Source organism: Phyllostomus hastatus, unplaced genomic scaffold (genome assembly GCF_019186645.2).
Source record: "Phyllostomus hastatus isolate PE091 unplaced genomic scaffold, TTU_PhHast_1.1 phas_contig_283, whole genome shotgun sequence".
Lineage (NCBI taxonomy): Eukaryota > Metazoa > Chordata > Mammalia > Chiroptera > Phyllostomidae > Phyllostomus > Phyllostomus hastatus.
Window position 1 is genome coordinate 2334932 of NW_025333833.1, and position 13767 is coordinate 2348698.

The window sequence follows — 13767 nt, forward strand, 5'->3', positions numbered from 1 at the left end:
AGCGAGGGCTGCGAACCAAAGTGTCGCAGGTTCGATTCCCAGTCAGGGCACATGCCTGGGTTGCAGGCCACGGCCCCCAGCAACCGCACGTGGGTGTTTCTCTCTCTCTCTCTCTCTTTCTCTCTCTTTCTCCCTCCCTTCCCTCTCTAAAAATAAATAAATGAAATCTTTAAAAAATGGGAAAAGGAAGCATCGCTAGGCCTTCCAACCGGACGAGGCTGTGTGCCCCGGGCCGGGAAGGGCGCTCTGGGCCTCAGCTGTGTGTGTGCCCGGGCGAGGGCGCCGCAGGAAACTCGGGCTGCCCCTCTCCCCGCTCCGAAGCTCCAGCGCTCTGACCTCTCGTCCCAGTGGGATGCTGGGACTGCTCCCACCTCCCACCTCCCGACTCCCCCGCACCCCGCACCTGGGCGTGGATGCGAGGGGTTCCCAGAGGCCCCAGGACCCTGGCTGAGAGGGGCTGGAGCTGGCTCCGGCCACCGCAGGGTCCCCAGCCCGGCCTGAGGTCTGTGCTCGTCCCCCCACTAGCTGGTGCACAAGACTCGTCCTGCGCCCCTTGACCTATGGTGCTGGGGTCCCACAAAGGCACTTTGACCCTGGATGAATGCCAAGTTTGTCGCTGCTGAGGGTGGGCCAGGAACAAGGGGCGTCTTCTCGAGACACGTTGCTGACACCACCGCGTCGTTTGTGTTGGTTCTTCTGTCTCAGTGAGGCTGTCCGTCCGTCCATCCATCTGCCTGGTGGCAGCTTTCTCCCCGGACCTGGAATCCTGGGCGAGCCGCACAAGACGGGGGTGGGGGGTGCCCTGCCCCCTGTCTCCTGCTTGGGGCTGCCCCCCGAGCTGCTCACGGTCTGGGGCTCTGTGAACACGGGTCCAGAAACTTCCTTACTGCCGTCTACCCCCCACCCTGTGGACAGGAGGGGCCAGACCCCTCTCCCAAGGCCCCGGGGGGCCACTGAAGCTCTCGGGTGGTCCCTGCGTTCTCGGGGACAGAGTCAGAGTTAGGAACCAGGTCCACCGCACCGTCTGTGAACCCCCAACCCATCTGGGGGCCGTCTGGGGGCCGTCTGGGGGCCCCACCTCCTTCCTGGAGTGAGGAGAGTAATGTACGAGCACGCTTTATAAAATTAAGTCCCCCAACAATTATAACATTTAAAAAATTTTTATTGGTTGGTTTTAGAGAGACGGGTAGGGGAGTGGAGAGAAACACCGTTCCACTTACTCATTGGTCGATTTTAAGATTTTATTTATTTATTTTTAGAGAGGGGGAAGGGAAGGAGAAGGAGAGGGAGGGAAACATCCACGTGTGGTCGCCTCTCGCACGCCCCCTACTGGGGACCGAGCCTGCAACCCAGGCCTGTGCCCTCACTGGGAATGGAACCAGCAACTCTTTTTTTTTTTTTTAAGATTTTATTTACTTATTTTTAGAGAGGGGAGGGAGGGAGAAAGAGAGAGAGAGAGAAACATCAATGTGTGGTTGCTGGGGGCTGTGGCCTGCAACCCAGGCATGTGCCCTGACTGGGAATCGAACCTGCGATGTTTTGGTTCGCAGCCCGAGCTCAATCCACTGAGCTACGCCAGCCAGGGCCATTGGTTGATCCTGGTGTGTGCCCTGACTGGGGATCGAACCTGGAAACTGGGTGTGTCGGGATGACGCTCGAACCAGCTGAGCTGCCCGGCCAGGGCTATAACTCTTATTTTTGAGGAAACTCAAATTATAGGTTACCAACGGATATGTGAAGCGAAGGAAAGAAAAGCAGCTAGTATGTGCTGGGTTTTTCGACGTCCAAAGTCACCAGTGACCTCAAGTTAACCCCATTCTCACCTGTCAAGTCTGGGACACTCGCCCACTCACGGGACCAAGGGACAGAAATTCTTCAGAGCCGTTTGTGACGTGTGCCAGCAGCCTTTCCCCGCCGCTGGGAATCCCTCTAAGGAAACACACATAGGTGCAGAAAATGCCGTGTCGGCCAGCAAACCGTTCGGCCATTTCCTTCGACGGCTCTCGTAGCGCCGAATTGTCTTCAACGTCGTCCGAAACAATTTTGTGAGACTGCATTGTGACGGCTGTGCTATCAGCGTGCATGTTTAAAAACTCATAAAAACTGGTGAATTCTTGTGTAGCCACTTTAATATTGAAGACAGAATAAAATAAACAACATTTTGGGCGTAGTATGCTTTATTATTTCAAGAAAGGTAAAAACACAACTGAAACACACAAAAAACGTTTTGTGCAGTGTGTGGAGAAGGTGCTGTGACTGATCCAAGGTGTCAGAAGTGGTTTGTGAAGTTTCTTGGTCCTGTTGACATTTTGGCCAAATAATTCTCTGCTGTGGGGCTGTCTCGCACGCTGGAGGACGTTCAGCAGCCCCCTGGCCTCTGCCCACTAGAAGCCGACAGTGGGAGAGAGCCGACACACTCCACACACCCAAATCAATACAATTATTGGTGGAAATGAAAAGTGTGTGTTTTATTTGCTGGACTGTTTGGCCCACCCAATACTCCACGTATGAGAAGGTCCTGTCTCCCACAGCAGGGAAAACTTGGACGTGACTTACATGTTGAAGCACCAGACAGGGTGGTGGCAGCACTTGGCTCGGCCTGGCCAGTGTCCCCGCCGTCAGCAGAGCTTCTCCAGCGACACCCCCTGCCCCTGCCCCTGCCCCGTGATTCTGAACAGCGGAGCCGGACCCCCAGCTGTGGGGCAGCATCGGGGTGAAACCCAGGCTGGGCCCCTGGAAGCCCCCCACTGCTGAGAGCACGGCCATTCAGGAACGGCCCCTGTGGCCCGAAGGCTGCCCCTCCTCGCTGCAGCCACAGCCCACGCAGCAGTGGGGGGGGAGACACGTCTTGAAGGATTATTTTAGGGCCCGAGAATTCCTCTTGCTGCTCAAACAGCTTTGCCGAGCGTTTCTGTGCCCAGCACAAGGCCGAGAGCGCAGGCCAGAGAGGTGGGTCCGACGAGACCTTCTGCAGCCGCCGTAAGCCGCCGCCCAGACAGGCTCCAGCGACACCCACTGGTGACGAAGCGAAAGAAGCGTGACGCGCACTCTGGGTGCAGCCCGGTCTCCTGGTTGAACGTCATGATATCTAAACCCTCCTCGGAGGCCAAGGTTGGAAGGAGACCCGGGAAATGTCAGCAGCTTCACTGGCCAGGGAGATTATGCATTTTTAAAACCTGTTATAGCTTCCATGCACCTTCTCCACACATCCTACCATAAATACGAAGGAAGAACTAAGGAGAGGGTGGTGTTTCACGGGTTGGGGTGCACCCCCCTGAGCTCCCCAGAGGATTCAGGGGAGAGCGGCCCTCTGAGACGGCGAGGTGCGGAGCCCTGGGTCTGTGGTGACAATTCGGAATTCCCCTGAAGCATGTTGACCTACCAGCTCAACACTGCGCAACGTGTTTTGGTTTTCTTTTTAGTAGCAAAACCGAAAATGCGCCGGGTTACAGGAACGCCATCCCCTCGTCGGCCGCCCCGTGTCCTCGGTCTGAGTGTCGCTAAGAGGGCGGAGCCAGGATGTCTCGGCGTGGGTCTCGCCGAGCCCCGCCCCGGTGCAGGAGGGGTTTTCCCCGCCCCACCACGGACCTGCCCAGACCCTGGGCTGGAAGGCGGAGCCACCTGGGATCGCTGGCTGCGGTCCGGCGAAGACAATGGCCTTGGGCGGTCGGCACAGATCCAAGGCCACCCCGGTTCCCACCAAAGGCGGCCCCCTGTGCTCGGGAGCCCCGGGCTCCTCCGCCAGCCCCTCTCTCTGCTTGCATTTTCTCTCCCTCAGGAGAACCTGCCTTGCCCTCTGGGCCACAGCCAGCTCCCCGCCCCCCTCCCCAAGGCACTCATGCCCTTGTGGGTGACAGCAGCCAGGGATGTCCCTCTTCTGTAGGAGGTGGGGTGCAGGAGGACCGAAGCACGTGACACGGAGTCCTCAGTGTCTCCTCCTGTCCCTGAGGAGTCATCCTGCCTTTGCCCTGGTGTCACCGAGGCCATGCACTCACAACCTCAGCCGCCGTGTCACTCAAGGGCTGGATCAGCTCTGCAGGAAAAAGGAACTCCCGTCTGCCCAGAAAGTGGTCTAGACTGCCCTCTGGTGGCCCATCGGAACACAGCAGGAGCACATTCTGCCCATTCAATCTGTACCACCTGCTGGGACACGGGGGTTGGCTTTCCTCTGGAATAGCTGAATCTGACCTACATATGAATGACTAAAAAAACGTTTTTAGTCCTCACTGAGGACGTGTTCATTGATCTTAGAGAGGGAGAAAGAAACATCGATCGGCTGCCTCCCACAGGCACCCCGACTGGGGACTGAACCTGAAACTTTTTGGTGTCGGGGGCGGCGCTCCAACCACTGAGCCGCCCAGCCAGGGCTGTGGCCCCGTTTTCGGATGTGGTGAGCAGGTCACCGAAGGGAAAGAGTTGAAGGACCCAGGGGAAGCTTTGAAACAGCCCATGTTTGGCACAAAATAAAGACACAGGGGGTCCCAGCAGCGGCCTGGGTGAGAGGGGGTGGGTACCAACATCTGTGTTTAAGAAATGAATCCAACTCATGCCATTGAAACAGTGCTTTTAATCCCTGGAGCTTTGAACAAGAAACCTATTTTGCCAAGTGTAATGCAACTCATTTTTTTTTCTTAACCAGAAGCTGCTTGCTGGATTTCTTTGTTGTTTGCAAACACCCTGGTGTGTATCGAGTCCTGTCCCTGAGCCACTGAAGGGCTCAGGGGCTGGGTCCCGGCCACGCCTCTCTACGAGGGAGCTTATCTCGTGAAACCACGTGTACAGGCACTGAAACTACACGTTCACGTGTGTAAAGGTCAGCAGCCTCATCTTCCAAGAAATCCAGCAGCAGGCCAACTTGATTCTGTAAACAAGCGGGCCCTCCGGCCCCCGGGGGGGAAACAAACGGATGGATCTTCCAGGCCTCAGTTCACTGAGAACCCCGACGCCCTCCAAATCTGTTAGAAACTTCCTAAAAACGTCACCTGCGTGGTCACGGACGCCCCATTCTGCTGGGGCACCTAAACAGGGGGAGACAGAGAAAGAAGAGTTATTTCGTTAAACCGGGTTGACAAACTTTAAAAGTTGATTCACTCTAGGGAAGGACCAGCGGAACTTCTGGTCTAACGGTTGAGGCGTCGGAGCTGACTTCAGCCGCTCTCCCCGTGTGCTGAAGGGGCACCACCCGAGACCCCTGCGGCCTGCCGCCCACCCGCCTGGAAACCCCGCCCCAGCCCCAGCCCGCGTCCCTCTGGTCCGAGGGTGACGCCCACACACTGGTGGGCGCCCACCATCTATCCGGGCTGCGTGGTCCTCTCACTCGGGACCATCTGAAGGTTTAAAAGGCAGAAACAGCTGAGCACAGAAGAGATCCCAAACATCAGGGCAAACAAGCCTTCGTCGGCCAGCGCCCGGTGACGCTGAGTCCGCCGGGCGAGGAGGCCGCGACCCATTTTCCTGTTGCGGCCTTGACCACGGCTGTCAGAGACCCCACGTGCAGGCACGGGAGGCCGGGCCAGCTCATGATCCGGGGCCTCTCCCTGCCCCCGTCCTTGCTAGGGGCCGGGTGGGCACCGAGGGGGTGGGGCGGACCTGGTGCTGGGACCCGACTGGGAGCGGGGGTGAGACCTGCTGATGGAAGGGCACCAGCAGACTCGGCGCCCTCACTCCCTGTGCAGACACGCCCGTGGGGTCCTGACCCAGCAGTCCGGGGAGCGGAGCACATGCCCTCGGGGGGGCCCCCATTCGCTCTGCCCGGCGGCGGCAGCGTTTGCGCTGAAGGTTTCACGGCAGACGCCTCTGAGCGTGACAGGTTCCCGGGTGCAGATGGCTCTCTGGTCTTGAGAGAGCACCCCCCAGATCTAATGCGGGCGAGCCCCCACGGTGGCCGCCGTCCGGGGACGCTCCGGGAGGCCCCTGGAGGGGCTCCCCGAGAATGTGCAGGCCCTCAGCCCCAACACACAAGACCGTCCCCTCCACGGGCTACAGGGCAGGTCTGGCAGCAATCCGGGTGGGCGGGAGGGTGGGCGGGCCCGCTCCCGGACTCTGAGATGGGCATCCCCAGGGTTCTGGAGGGCTGCCTCGGGCGGGGCGCACCCCGGTGTCGGGTCTGGTGCCCCTGTCCAAAGGGCGAGGAGACAGTGCTCCTCCTTATCTCTGAGCCGCAGACAAGGCCCCCACTTGCCGGGGCAATAAAGTGGGGGCCTCGGGTCTACTGGACTCACTCACTCAGCGAGGACACTCAAGGAAAACACGCGTTTATCTCGTTTCCACAGGGAGCGTCACCCCCGGGCCTGTGGCTCATGCAAAGATAACTGCGCTGCGGAGGTCGCCCGTCCCGTGCAAGCCAGCCGTAACCTTGAAGAGCCGGCCTGTCCTCCTACTGCCCGTCCTCCCGGGGATGTGTTGCTGGCTGTCACGTTGTCATTGCCACCTGTGTCCCTATACAATAAGGTGGCTTTGCCAGCCCGAGAGACAACCACTGGCCCGTGGCCCTCCCCCACACGCACGTGGGTTCTCCCTTCCAATAGGAGGCTGGGAACCTCCTTCTCAAATCATCCCGCGGGCAGGCCGCCGGCGTTCACAAAGCACCTGCTCCATGCCCCACGCTGTCCTAGACCATGTTTAGGGTTTTTTTAAAAAGCACCTAAAAGCTGAGCTTGTCTGTGAAGACATTCCCAGTCGTGGTGGGAAGTCAGCAGGTCGGCGAGGGCCTGGGGAGGGCGGTGCCGGCAGCGGAAGCCCCAGCGTGAGCTTCTGCCCCCCCCCACAGCCTGGCATTCCCCCTCGCCTCCACCAACAGCCGTCTCCGCGGTGAGGAGGCTGTGCCCGCGAGCCACCGAGGGAGGGGGGCCTGAGCTGGAAGGCCCACGCACCACTCACTGGCTGCACCCCCCCCCCCCCCGCCGTGTCACCGACGACGAGGAACTGGTTGCCGAGCGCGGGGGCCGCGGCGCAGGGAGAGGTCAGTGGGCCGACACGGACAAAGCAACCCACGTGGGCTGCACCCACCACGAAGCAAAGCTCAGCAGACACGAGTGTGCAGCTGCTGTTGCCGCCGGCGGGGGGGATCGTCACGGTGCGGGGGGCTTCGAGGGTGTCAAGTAGGCAGAGTCAGTCACCTGCGTCACCTGGGAAGGTGCCAGTGCCCGTGTTCCCTCGCTGGACCCCCGGCTTCAGTGCAAAGCTCCTGAGCGCACCTGCTCCCCGGCCCTTTCGGAAGTGCCGCCGTCAGGCCCCTGCGGTCCGGCCTCCTCCCCTCCGGTGCCCACTTTCTGGGGGGCAGCGTAAACCACTCGGCCCCACAGGTGCTCCCAGGACGGGGCAGGGGGGGCGCTGCTGCTGGGGGCGGGGGTCACGTGCTCAGCCTCGGGTGAGGGTCATTCGGTCCAAGGAGCCCGATTCTCATGAGAGTCACGGGTCAGAACCGGGTCCGTGCAGAGCCCCACGGTGCAGCCTGAACACGGGGCCCCACCCTGGCGTCTCCACTGCAGATGGGGTTCAAGAGCCACAGGCTGCTGGGCTGAAGCTCCTCCAAGGCACATATTTATGAGCGTACTCCAACATGGGGGGTCGCCTTCGTCATGCTACGTACTCCATGCATTTAAAAAACGTCATTGTGAGGGTGGTCTCAGGAGTCCACGGCACCCGGAGTGGTCACACCCCCTGGCCTAAGGACCACCCCCCCCCGCCATGAGGACTGTGCAATAGGGCAGACGGTGGGTCGAGGGCTACTTACTGGACGGTGACGTTGTAATACTCCTCGGGTGTCACCGTCTTGGGCCCGCCGAAGTAGTCCAGGACCCAGATGTTGGTTATGTCCAGCTTGGCGAAGAACCAGTCGTGGCTGGAGGGCCAGGACGCCATCTCCGGGTGCCGGGTGAACAGCGCCTGCTTCGCCACGTCCCTCTCCGTCTCGTTCACCTGGAGGACACGCGCGAGATGAACGCCCTCGCGGCGGGGACGTCGTCGTTTCTCGTACGATAGCCGTGCGCCATTCTCGCGTCCTACAAACCCTACGGCGTTTACCTACCTGCAGACCTGGATCTTTCTGTTTCCTTTTTACTTTTTAATGATTAATACATAACCATGACATTGTATTCGTCTGTTGGGAACCGCCCTGCCTGGTTTCAGAAGCTGTAACCCCCCATGGCTAAGGCTGAATGGGTGACCTTGGGACCATAAGCCACTGAGGAGACAAAGCTTATCTCCCAGGCAGGGACACCTCTTCTGCCCCTTTCACTTCACCCTGCTTGGCCCCGGGTGGATGACCCGTTAGCCAATGACGGGTAAGATTCCTCACGGGAGGGACGACCTAAGACAGGCACCGTCACGAGGGGGCCCTCAGGGAAGGACTTGGGGGGCTATGGAGAAAAGGGGTGATGGACCCTCACCCCTTAGTCCTCATTCTGTCTGCAAGAAGTCTCCTAATCTCTTGGCTGCCTTACTTCTGCTGCCTGACTTAAGCCTGAAACAATGCTGGAGGTGGGTAGGCCCTGTGCTGGAAAGGACGGGTTCCCCGGGGAGATCAGGCCTAAGAAAGAATGCATAAGATCCTGTGAAACCTGCTTTGCTAATACCCTCAATTTAAATAATAAGGGACCAAGCAGGAAGTGAGTTTGTTCCCCAAAGTTCTATGGCCCTTTAGCTATCTGACCCTAACTCAGAGTAAGCCCTCAGAGTTCTCTGAATGTCACCTATTGTTTGATCCTTACTGCCTGACAGTGACTGATGAGCTTTACTTATGCGCCCTGTATTCCTGTGCAAACTGAACCCCAAAAAGCTTGCCCAGGCAAGGGTCGGGGAGCTCTCCCCTTGAGAGAGTGGCCGCACCGTCCCTTTTCCTCCACAGGACCCGGTAGTCCGTGCGAATTTGTCTCGTATCTCATCCATGATGCCGCAGACACTGCGGGCCGGGGTCCGCCTCATTTGTTTTTGGAGTCCGGCAGCAGGACGCTCTGATACCCGTCCTGGGGTGGGCAAAGTAGGTTTACAGTTGTGTGTGCGGAAAGCAACCCAATCATCAATACGTGATAATTAATAACGCACGGACAAACTCTGTCTCGCGTACTCACAACTGCACACCGCTCTCGCCCGCCCCTGTAAAACCGGGGACCGGCCCCACCCCCCACAAGTCTGGCTCACTTCAGGAACTGGTGGGGACAGACGGGGCGAGGCCCAGTTCCCGGGGCGAAGCGGGGATTCTGAGCCAGCAGACTAACTGGCACAGGCTCCCAGAACAAAGTGTCCCCGGGCTTGGGACCTGCACCATCAGCACAGTCCCCCCAGGGCCAGCACGTGTCCAACACGAGAGGCGCACACACACACACACACACACACACACACACACACACACACGGGGCGAAACCTTCAGAAGACACACAGTGGAAGTCAGGCCCGTTGGCTCCCCACTGCCCCCTGCTGGGGAGGAACGGGCACCTGCAGAGAGGCCAACACAAGGAACTTCCGGGCTGTGATTGACAGGTCAAGGAGCCAATCTGCTGGCTCAGCCATCAGCTTGGGGCTGAGGACACCTTGCCCTCTGCCCTTCCCGAGGTCCCGCTGAGCCTCGTCCTGGCAGCACTCACCCCTAACTGCGGAGATGCACACCCCGGACTCACTGTACGGACGGAGTCTCCCCTTCTGACCTGTTGGGGCGCTCTCTGCTCCAAGCCACCGCCACAACAGGGAGGCGGGGACCCCAACATCGCAGACGTGGTGCAGCGCACACGGGGCCAAGGAGTGAGCTGCGGCTGGCAGCTGTTCCCAACTTAGGGGCTTCACAGCTATTAGCTCTGTTTGCCCGCCCCCCGCCACCAAATAGTTCGTTCTGCTCACAAATGTCTTCTTGAACACTGATATGAAAGCAACTGATTAAAACTTTTACTGCTTATGCCCTGGCTGGTGTGGCTCAGTGGTTAAGTGCTGGGCTGTAAACCAAAGGGTCGCTGGTTCGAGTCCCAGTCAGGGCACATGCCTGGGTTGCCAGCCAGGTCCCCTTTGCAGGGTGCATGAGAGGCAACCACACAGCAATGTTTCTCTCCCTTTCTTCCTCCCTCCCTCCCCCCATCTCTAAAAATAAATACATAAAATCTTTAAAACAACTTTGGCTGCTCGTGAAATTACTTTGTACACTAGGACACACTCTGACTCTGCATCTCAGTCACTGGTCCCTTTTACTTCCCCCCCAGGCCGTCTCTTCCCTCGCGGTGAGCGGGATGACGCGCCCCTGCAGCCAGCCTGTGCGTCTGCAGGTCCTCACGCACCTTGGTCACGGTCCCGGCCAGGATGACGTGCGCACAGAGGGGACTCTGGGGGTCATAGCCGTGCTTCCTGCAGAAGTCGGTCTGAGCCAAAGACATGGTCAGCGTGGCATAAGGATTCTCCTGCAAGGGGTGGGGGGGGAGGAAATGGAGACCCTCTCGTGACACACTGTCTCCGCAGAGGGGACCGATTTCACAGGCCGCGCACACACTGCCCCCCAGCTTGACCCATCTCCCATCAAAGAGTGGGCTGTGAAACACCACCTTCCACTCGGGACAACGACTCTTTGGACGGAGCATAACCTTGGCCCTCTCTCCAGAGAGGGGGAGGGGCGCTCATGTGTTAAGTGAACCAAGTGAGAGTTATTGTAACACCTCTTCAGCTCTTGACTAGTCCTGCACCCCCCAGAGGGATTGGAATTACAGCGCCATCCAGGACAAGGTTGGTCCAGCCCCTCACGGACACGTCTCCGGGGTCAGACATTAACCAGAGACTGACACCTAAAAGCACCCGCGGCTCCGCTAGCTCGGCACACCATCTCGGCGAGGAAAGAGCTGAGTCACGCTTCCTGGTTGGCTCGGCCGGCCCACTGGTCACGGGATTTCAACACAGGAGAGGCCATCCCTTCTCGCCTGACACCCAGGGGAGAATGCTTCGGCTCAGACAGTGAGGCAGGCCCCATGCCGGGTCCTTTCTTATTCAGAAGTCAGCTTGTCCACGGGCATTACTGCCGACAGATCCCAGCACAGTGCACCCGTGGGCTTGAGACTGCTTCACTTAGACTCGCAGGGTCCCGTGCGGGGGGTTCTGCCATGTCACATGCAGGGGTTCTGCCATGTCATGGCGACCCTTCCACACAGTGAGTCACAAAGAGGCCTCCTCGAAACCCTGTAGCCAAGTGTCTGCCGTTGATACCTGACTCGGCATGGCACCTGGGAGAGGGAGGAAAGGGGGCAGGGCACAGGGACGAGGTCTTTCCCTCCTGTGAGTTGAGAGTCTGGTTGGAAAGTCAGACATAACATTTAAATAACGCAAAATGACGACACGGAAGACAGCAAGAGGCGGCACGTGACGGACTGCCAAGTGCCCAGTCGGTTCAGTGTCAAGAGCCGCCAGCGGAGCCTGGAGCAACTCAGAAGCCTCGGGAGCCTCTGGGGTGCCCAGACCCTGGGTTCCGAGGCCGAGGGGCCCGTGACTGCGGAAAGACAGAACTGGGACCGTGTAAGACGTGACCGAAAGCAGTGAGGAACCAAATCTGCTTGAAGGAGGGGCTTCCTAAGGGGAAGGGGTGGGTGGTTCCTGCTGACCTGGTGGGCAGAGGTCAGGAGGGGGAAGAAAAGTAGAAACTGTAAGCCAACCCCAACTGGTTAATGGGTGGACTCAGTCAGACTAATTCTCATTCGGCTGCACCTTTCCTCCCATCCTGGAGGCCTGAAGTCCTGGGCGGGGCCCTCCCTACTGTCTCTTCCTGATTGATTAGTCACACCGGGGCTAGAGCCCCACCTGCCAGCCACGGGTCACAGCAGAGCCTCTGCCCCTTGGAGCGTAAGCACACCGCGTAGAGCGGTGGTTCTGGATCACGGCCCCCCCTCGGAGGCCTCAGAGGTTCAGTAAAATGTATTTCCACAAAACGCCGTGGCACGGCATTTTTTACAGTCTCCCCGGGCGGGCGTCTTTGCAGCCCAGGCTGAGCCCCACTGGCGGGTGGAGTGAGCCTGCGTGGAGCGAGCCTGCGTGGAGCTCACACTCGGGCAGCGGCGTGGGCTGGGGCAGGGGGAGGACGGTGACCCAATGGGCGGGTCGCCTGGGCTGAGCAGGCAGCTGCTGCTGTTTTGGCTCCGAGAACGTGCCCCGCCCCCATCACCAGGTCTTCCAGTTTTTCAAGAAGTTGCAAACTAATTCCAAATTAATAATAATGATAATAATAATAATAAAACAGAACTCTGTGTGGGCCAAAGAAAACTGGCTGGTTGCCCTCTTCAGTTCCTGAGCCACCCGCCCTGTCGGCGCTCTGTGTCCCGACGGCAGGTGGACTGGGGCGGAACTCCAGTTTGGCCAGTGGCGTTCGGGAAGTTCCTTGCCCTATCTCGGCCCTTGAATGAGGCGAGGAAAACCTCCTCAAAGGGTTAGCGAAAGGCAGGATGACTGGAAAGAGGTGGTCCACCTGGCCCACAGCAGGTGCTTACTCAAATGCCACGTTCTCTTCCACCGTCTCTTCATCAATAACGTTGTACCTTACCAGGCGACCTCAGATCCCAGATCTTTGTCAAAAAGACCCTCCACCCATTCAGGCTTCAGTTCCGGACCCTGTGTGGCTCTGGCCTCCCAAGGTGTCTGAGACACCTCTCTTGGGACGGCAGGGGTCCAACATAGCTGTGAACCTGGCCCCTGCCCACAAAAGGTGGGCCAAGGGTGAGGAGGAGACGGACTTCCCATCCGTTCTGCCTCCTGCCGCGGGAGCCAGTGTGCACGGGCCGGAGGGGGGGGGGCACCTAAAGATGGCAACAATCGCTGTAATCCACCCCATGCTGGATATCAGCTTCTAGGTGCAGAAGGGGAAACTCGCAGTCCAAAGGAGGGGTCAGAAAGAGGAACCCCTTAGGCCGCGCAAACGAAGTGCTGAAGTTCCCAGGGACATGGACACCCTGCAAAGCCTTCCCCTTGGTCAGCTGCCCACCACTCGGGACGCTGCAGAGCCCGCCCGTCCGCGCGGAAGCGCGGAGTCAGGGGCGTGAGCACAGTCGCCCCGGGCAGGTGCCGGCGGCCCTGGAAGGGCTGGGGTGCCCCACGCTCACCTTTAGGTCGCCCGCCAACTGCTGCAGGGGGCTCAGGTAGAAGTAGGGCACGCCGCTGCCCTTGCCCGGGAGCCCGTCGCTGAGCGACAGGACGTCGGCGAAGGGCAGGCCGCGCACCCGCTCCTGCGTGGAGAGGGTGGCCAGCGCGCCCCAGTCGGAGAAGTGCGTCACGAAGCGGGCCACGCGCGCCGCGTCCTCGCGGGGCGGCAGCGGCGGCAACAGGGCATCGGTGTCCCAATCCCCGTGGCCCCGGCCGCCCCGGCCCCGCGCCGGCGCCGCCAGCAGCGCCACCAGCACCGGCGCCAGCAGGGCGGCGAGCAGCGGGCGTGCGGACCCGCGGGCAAGTTGGGCCATGGCGGTGACTCCGGCAACAGTCCGGCCCCGCGGCCTCCAGCGGCCTGGTGTTAGCACAGCGCTCGGGGCCCGCCCACCGCGGGGCAGGCCCCGCCCCTTCCGAGAAGAGCCAATCGGAGCCGCGGACGGAGGGGCGGGTTTCTGGTCGCCTTGCAACCTGCCGGCCGGGTCTGCCTGCCTGCCGCAGCTCCACCCGCGGATCTGTAGGGATTGTGAAACGGTCCTCAGTGGGACTTTGTTTTGTTTGACGCGTGGAGGAACGGAGGCTGGGAGAGGTTAAGCAACTTGCCTAAGTCATCCTTCTGGGGAAAAACCAGGCATTGCGCGCGCGCGCGCGCAGGCGCCTTCCTTAAGGACT

The 13767-nt window shown here is 59.8% G+C and overlaps 1 protein-coding gene across 2 annotated transcripts; it reads right to left on the bottom strand.

Annotated features, from left to right (window-relative positions):
- Positions 1–4547: 4547 nt before the first annotated feature.
- CREG1 (cellular repressor of E1A stimulated genes 1) lies at positions 4548–13478 on the bottom strand. 2 transcript variants are annotated; one of them, XM_045838857.1, is made up of 4 exons: positions 13056–13478; positions 10263–10382; positions 7732–7920; positions 4548–5011 (listed from the first exon to the last, which is right to left on the bottom strand). In XM_045838857.1, exons 1-3 carry the CDS (start codon positions 13407–13409, stop codon positions 7732–7734), a joined length of 663 nt encoding a protein of 220 aa, XP_045694813.1. In that variant the 5' UTR covers positions 13410–13478; the 3' UTR covers positions 4548–5011. The 2 variants fall into 2 exon arrangements, with proteins under 2 accessions (XP_045694813.1, XP_045694812.1); XM_045838856.1 differs by having other exon boundaries at positions 4548–5018; positions 7736–7920; positions 13056–13477.
- Between the last annotated feature and the right edge of the window lie 289 nt (positions 13479–13767).

What these genes read in the sequence shown, in the direction of transcription:
- CREG1 (XM_045838856.1), bottom strand. Translation starts at nt 13,409, where the DNA reads ATGGCCCAACTTGCCCGCGGGTCCGCACGCCCGCTGCTCGCCGCCCTG. An exon ending in AGTTGGCGGGCGACCTAAAG is followed by an intron (nt 10,383 to 13,055) that starts GTGAGCGTGGGG and finishes CACCCCTTGCAG; the next exon opens with GAGAATCCTTATGCCACGCT. An exon ending in TGGCCGGGACCGTGACCAAG is followed by an intron (nt 7,921 to 10,262) that starts GTGCGTGAGGAC and finishes CGTGTCCTCCAG; the next exon opens with GTGAACGAGACGGAGAGGGA.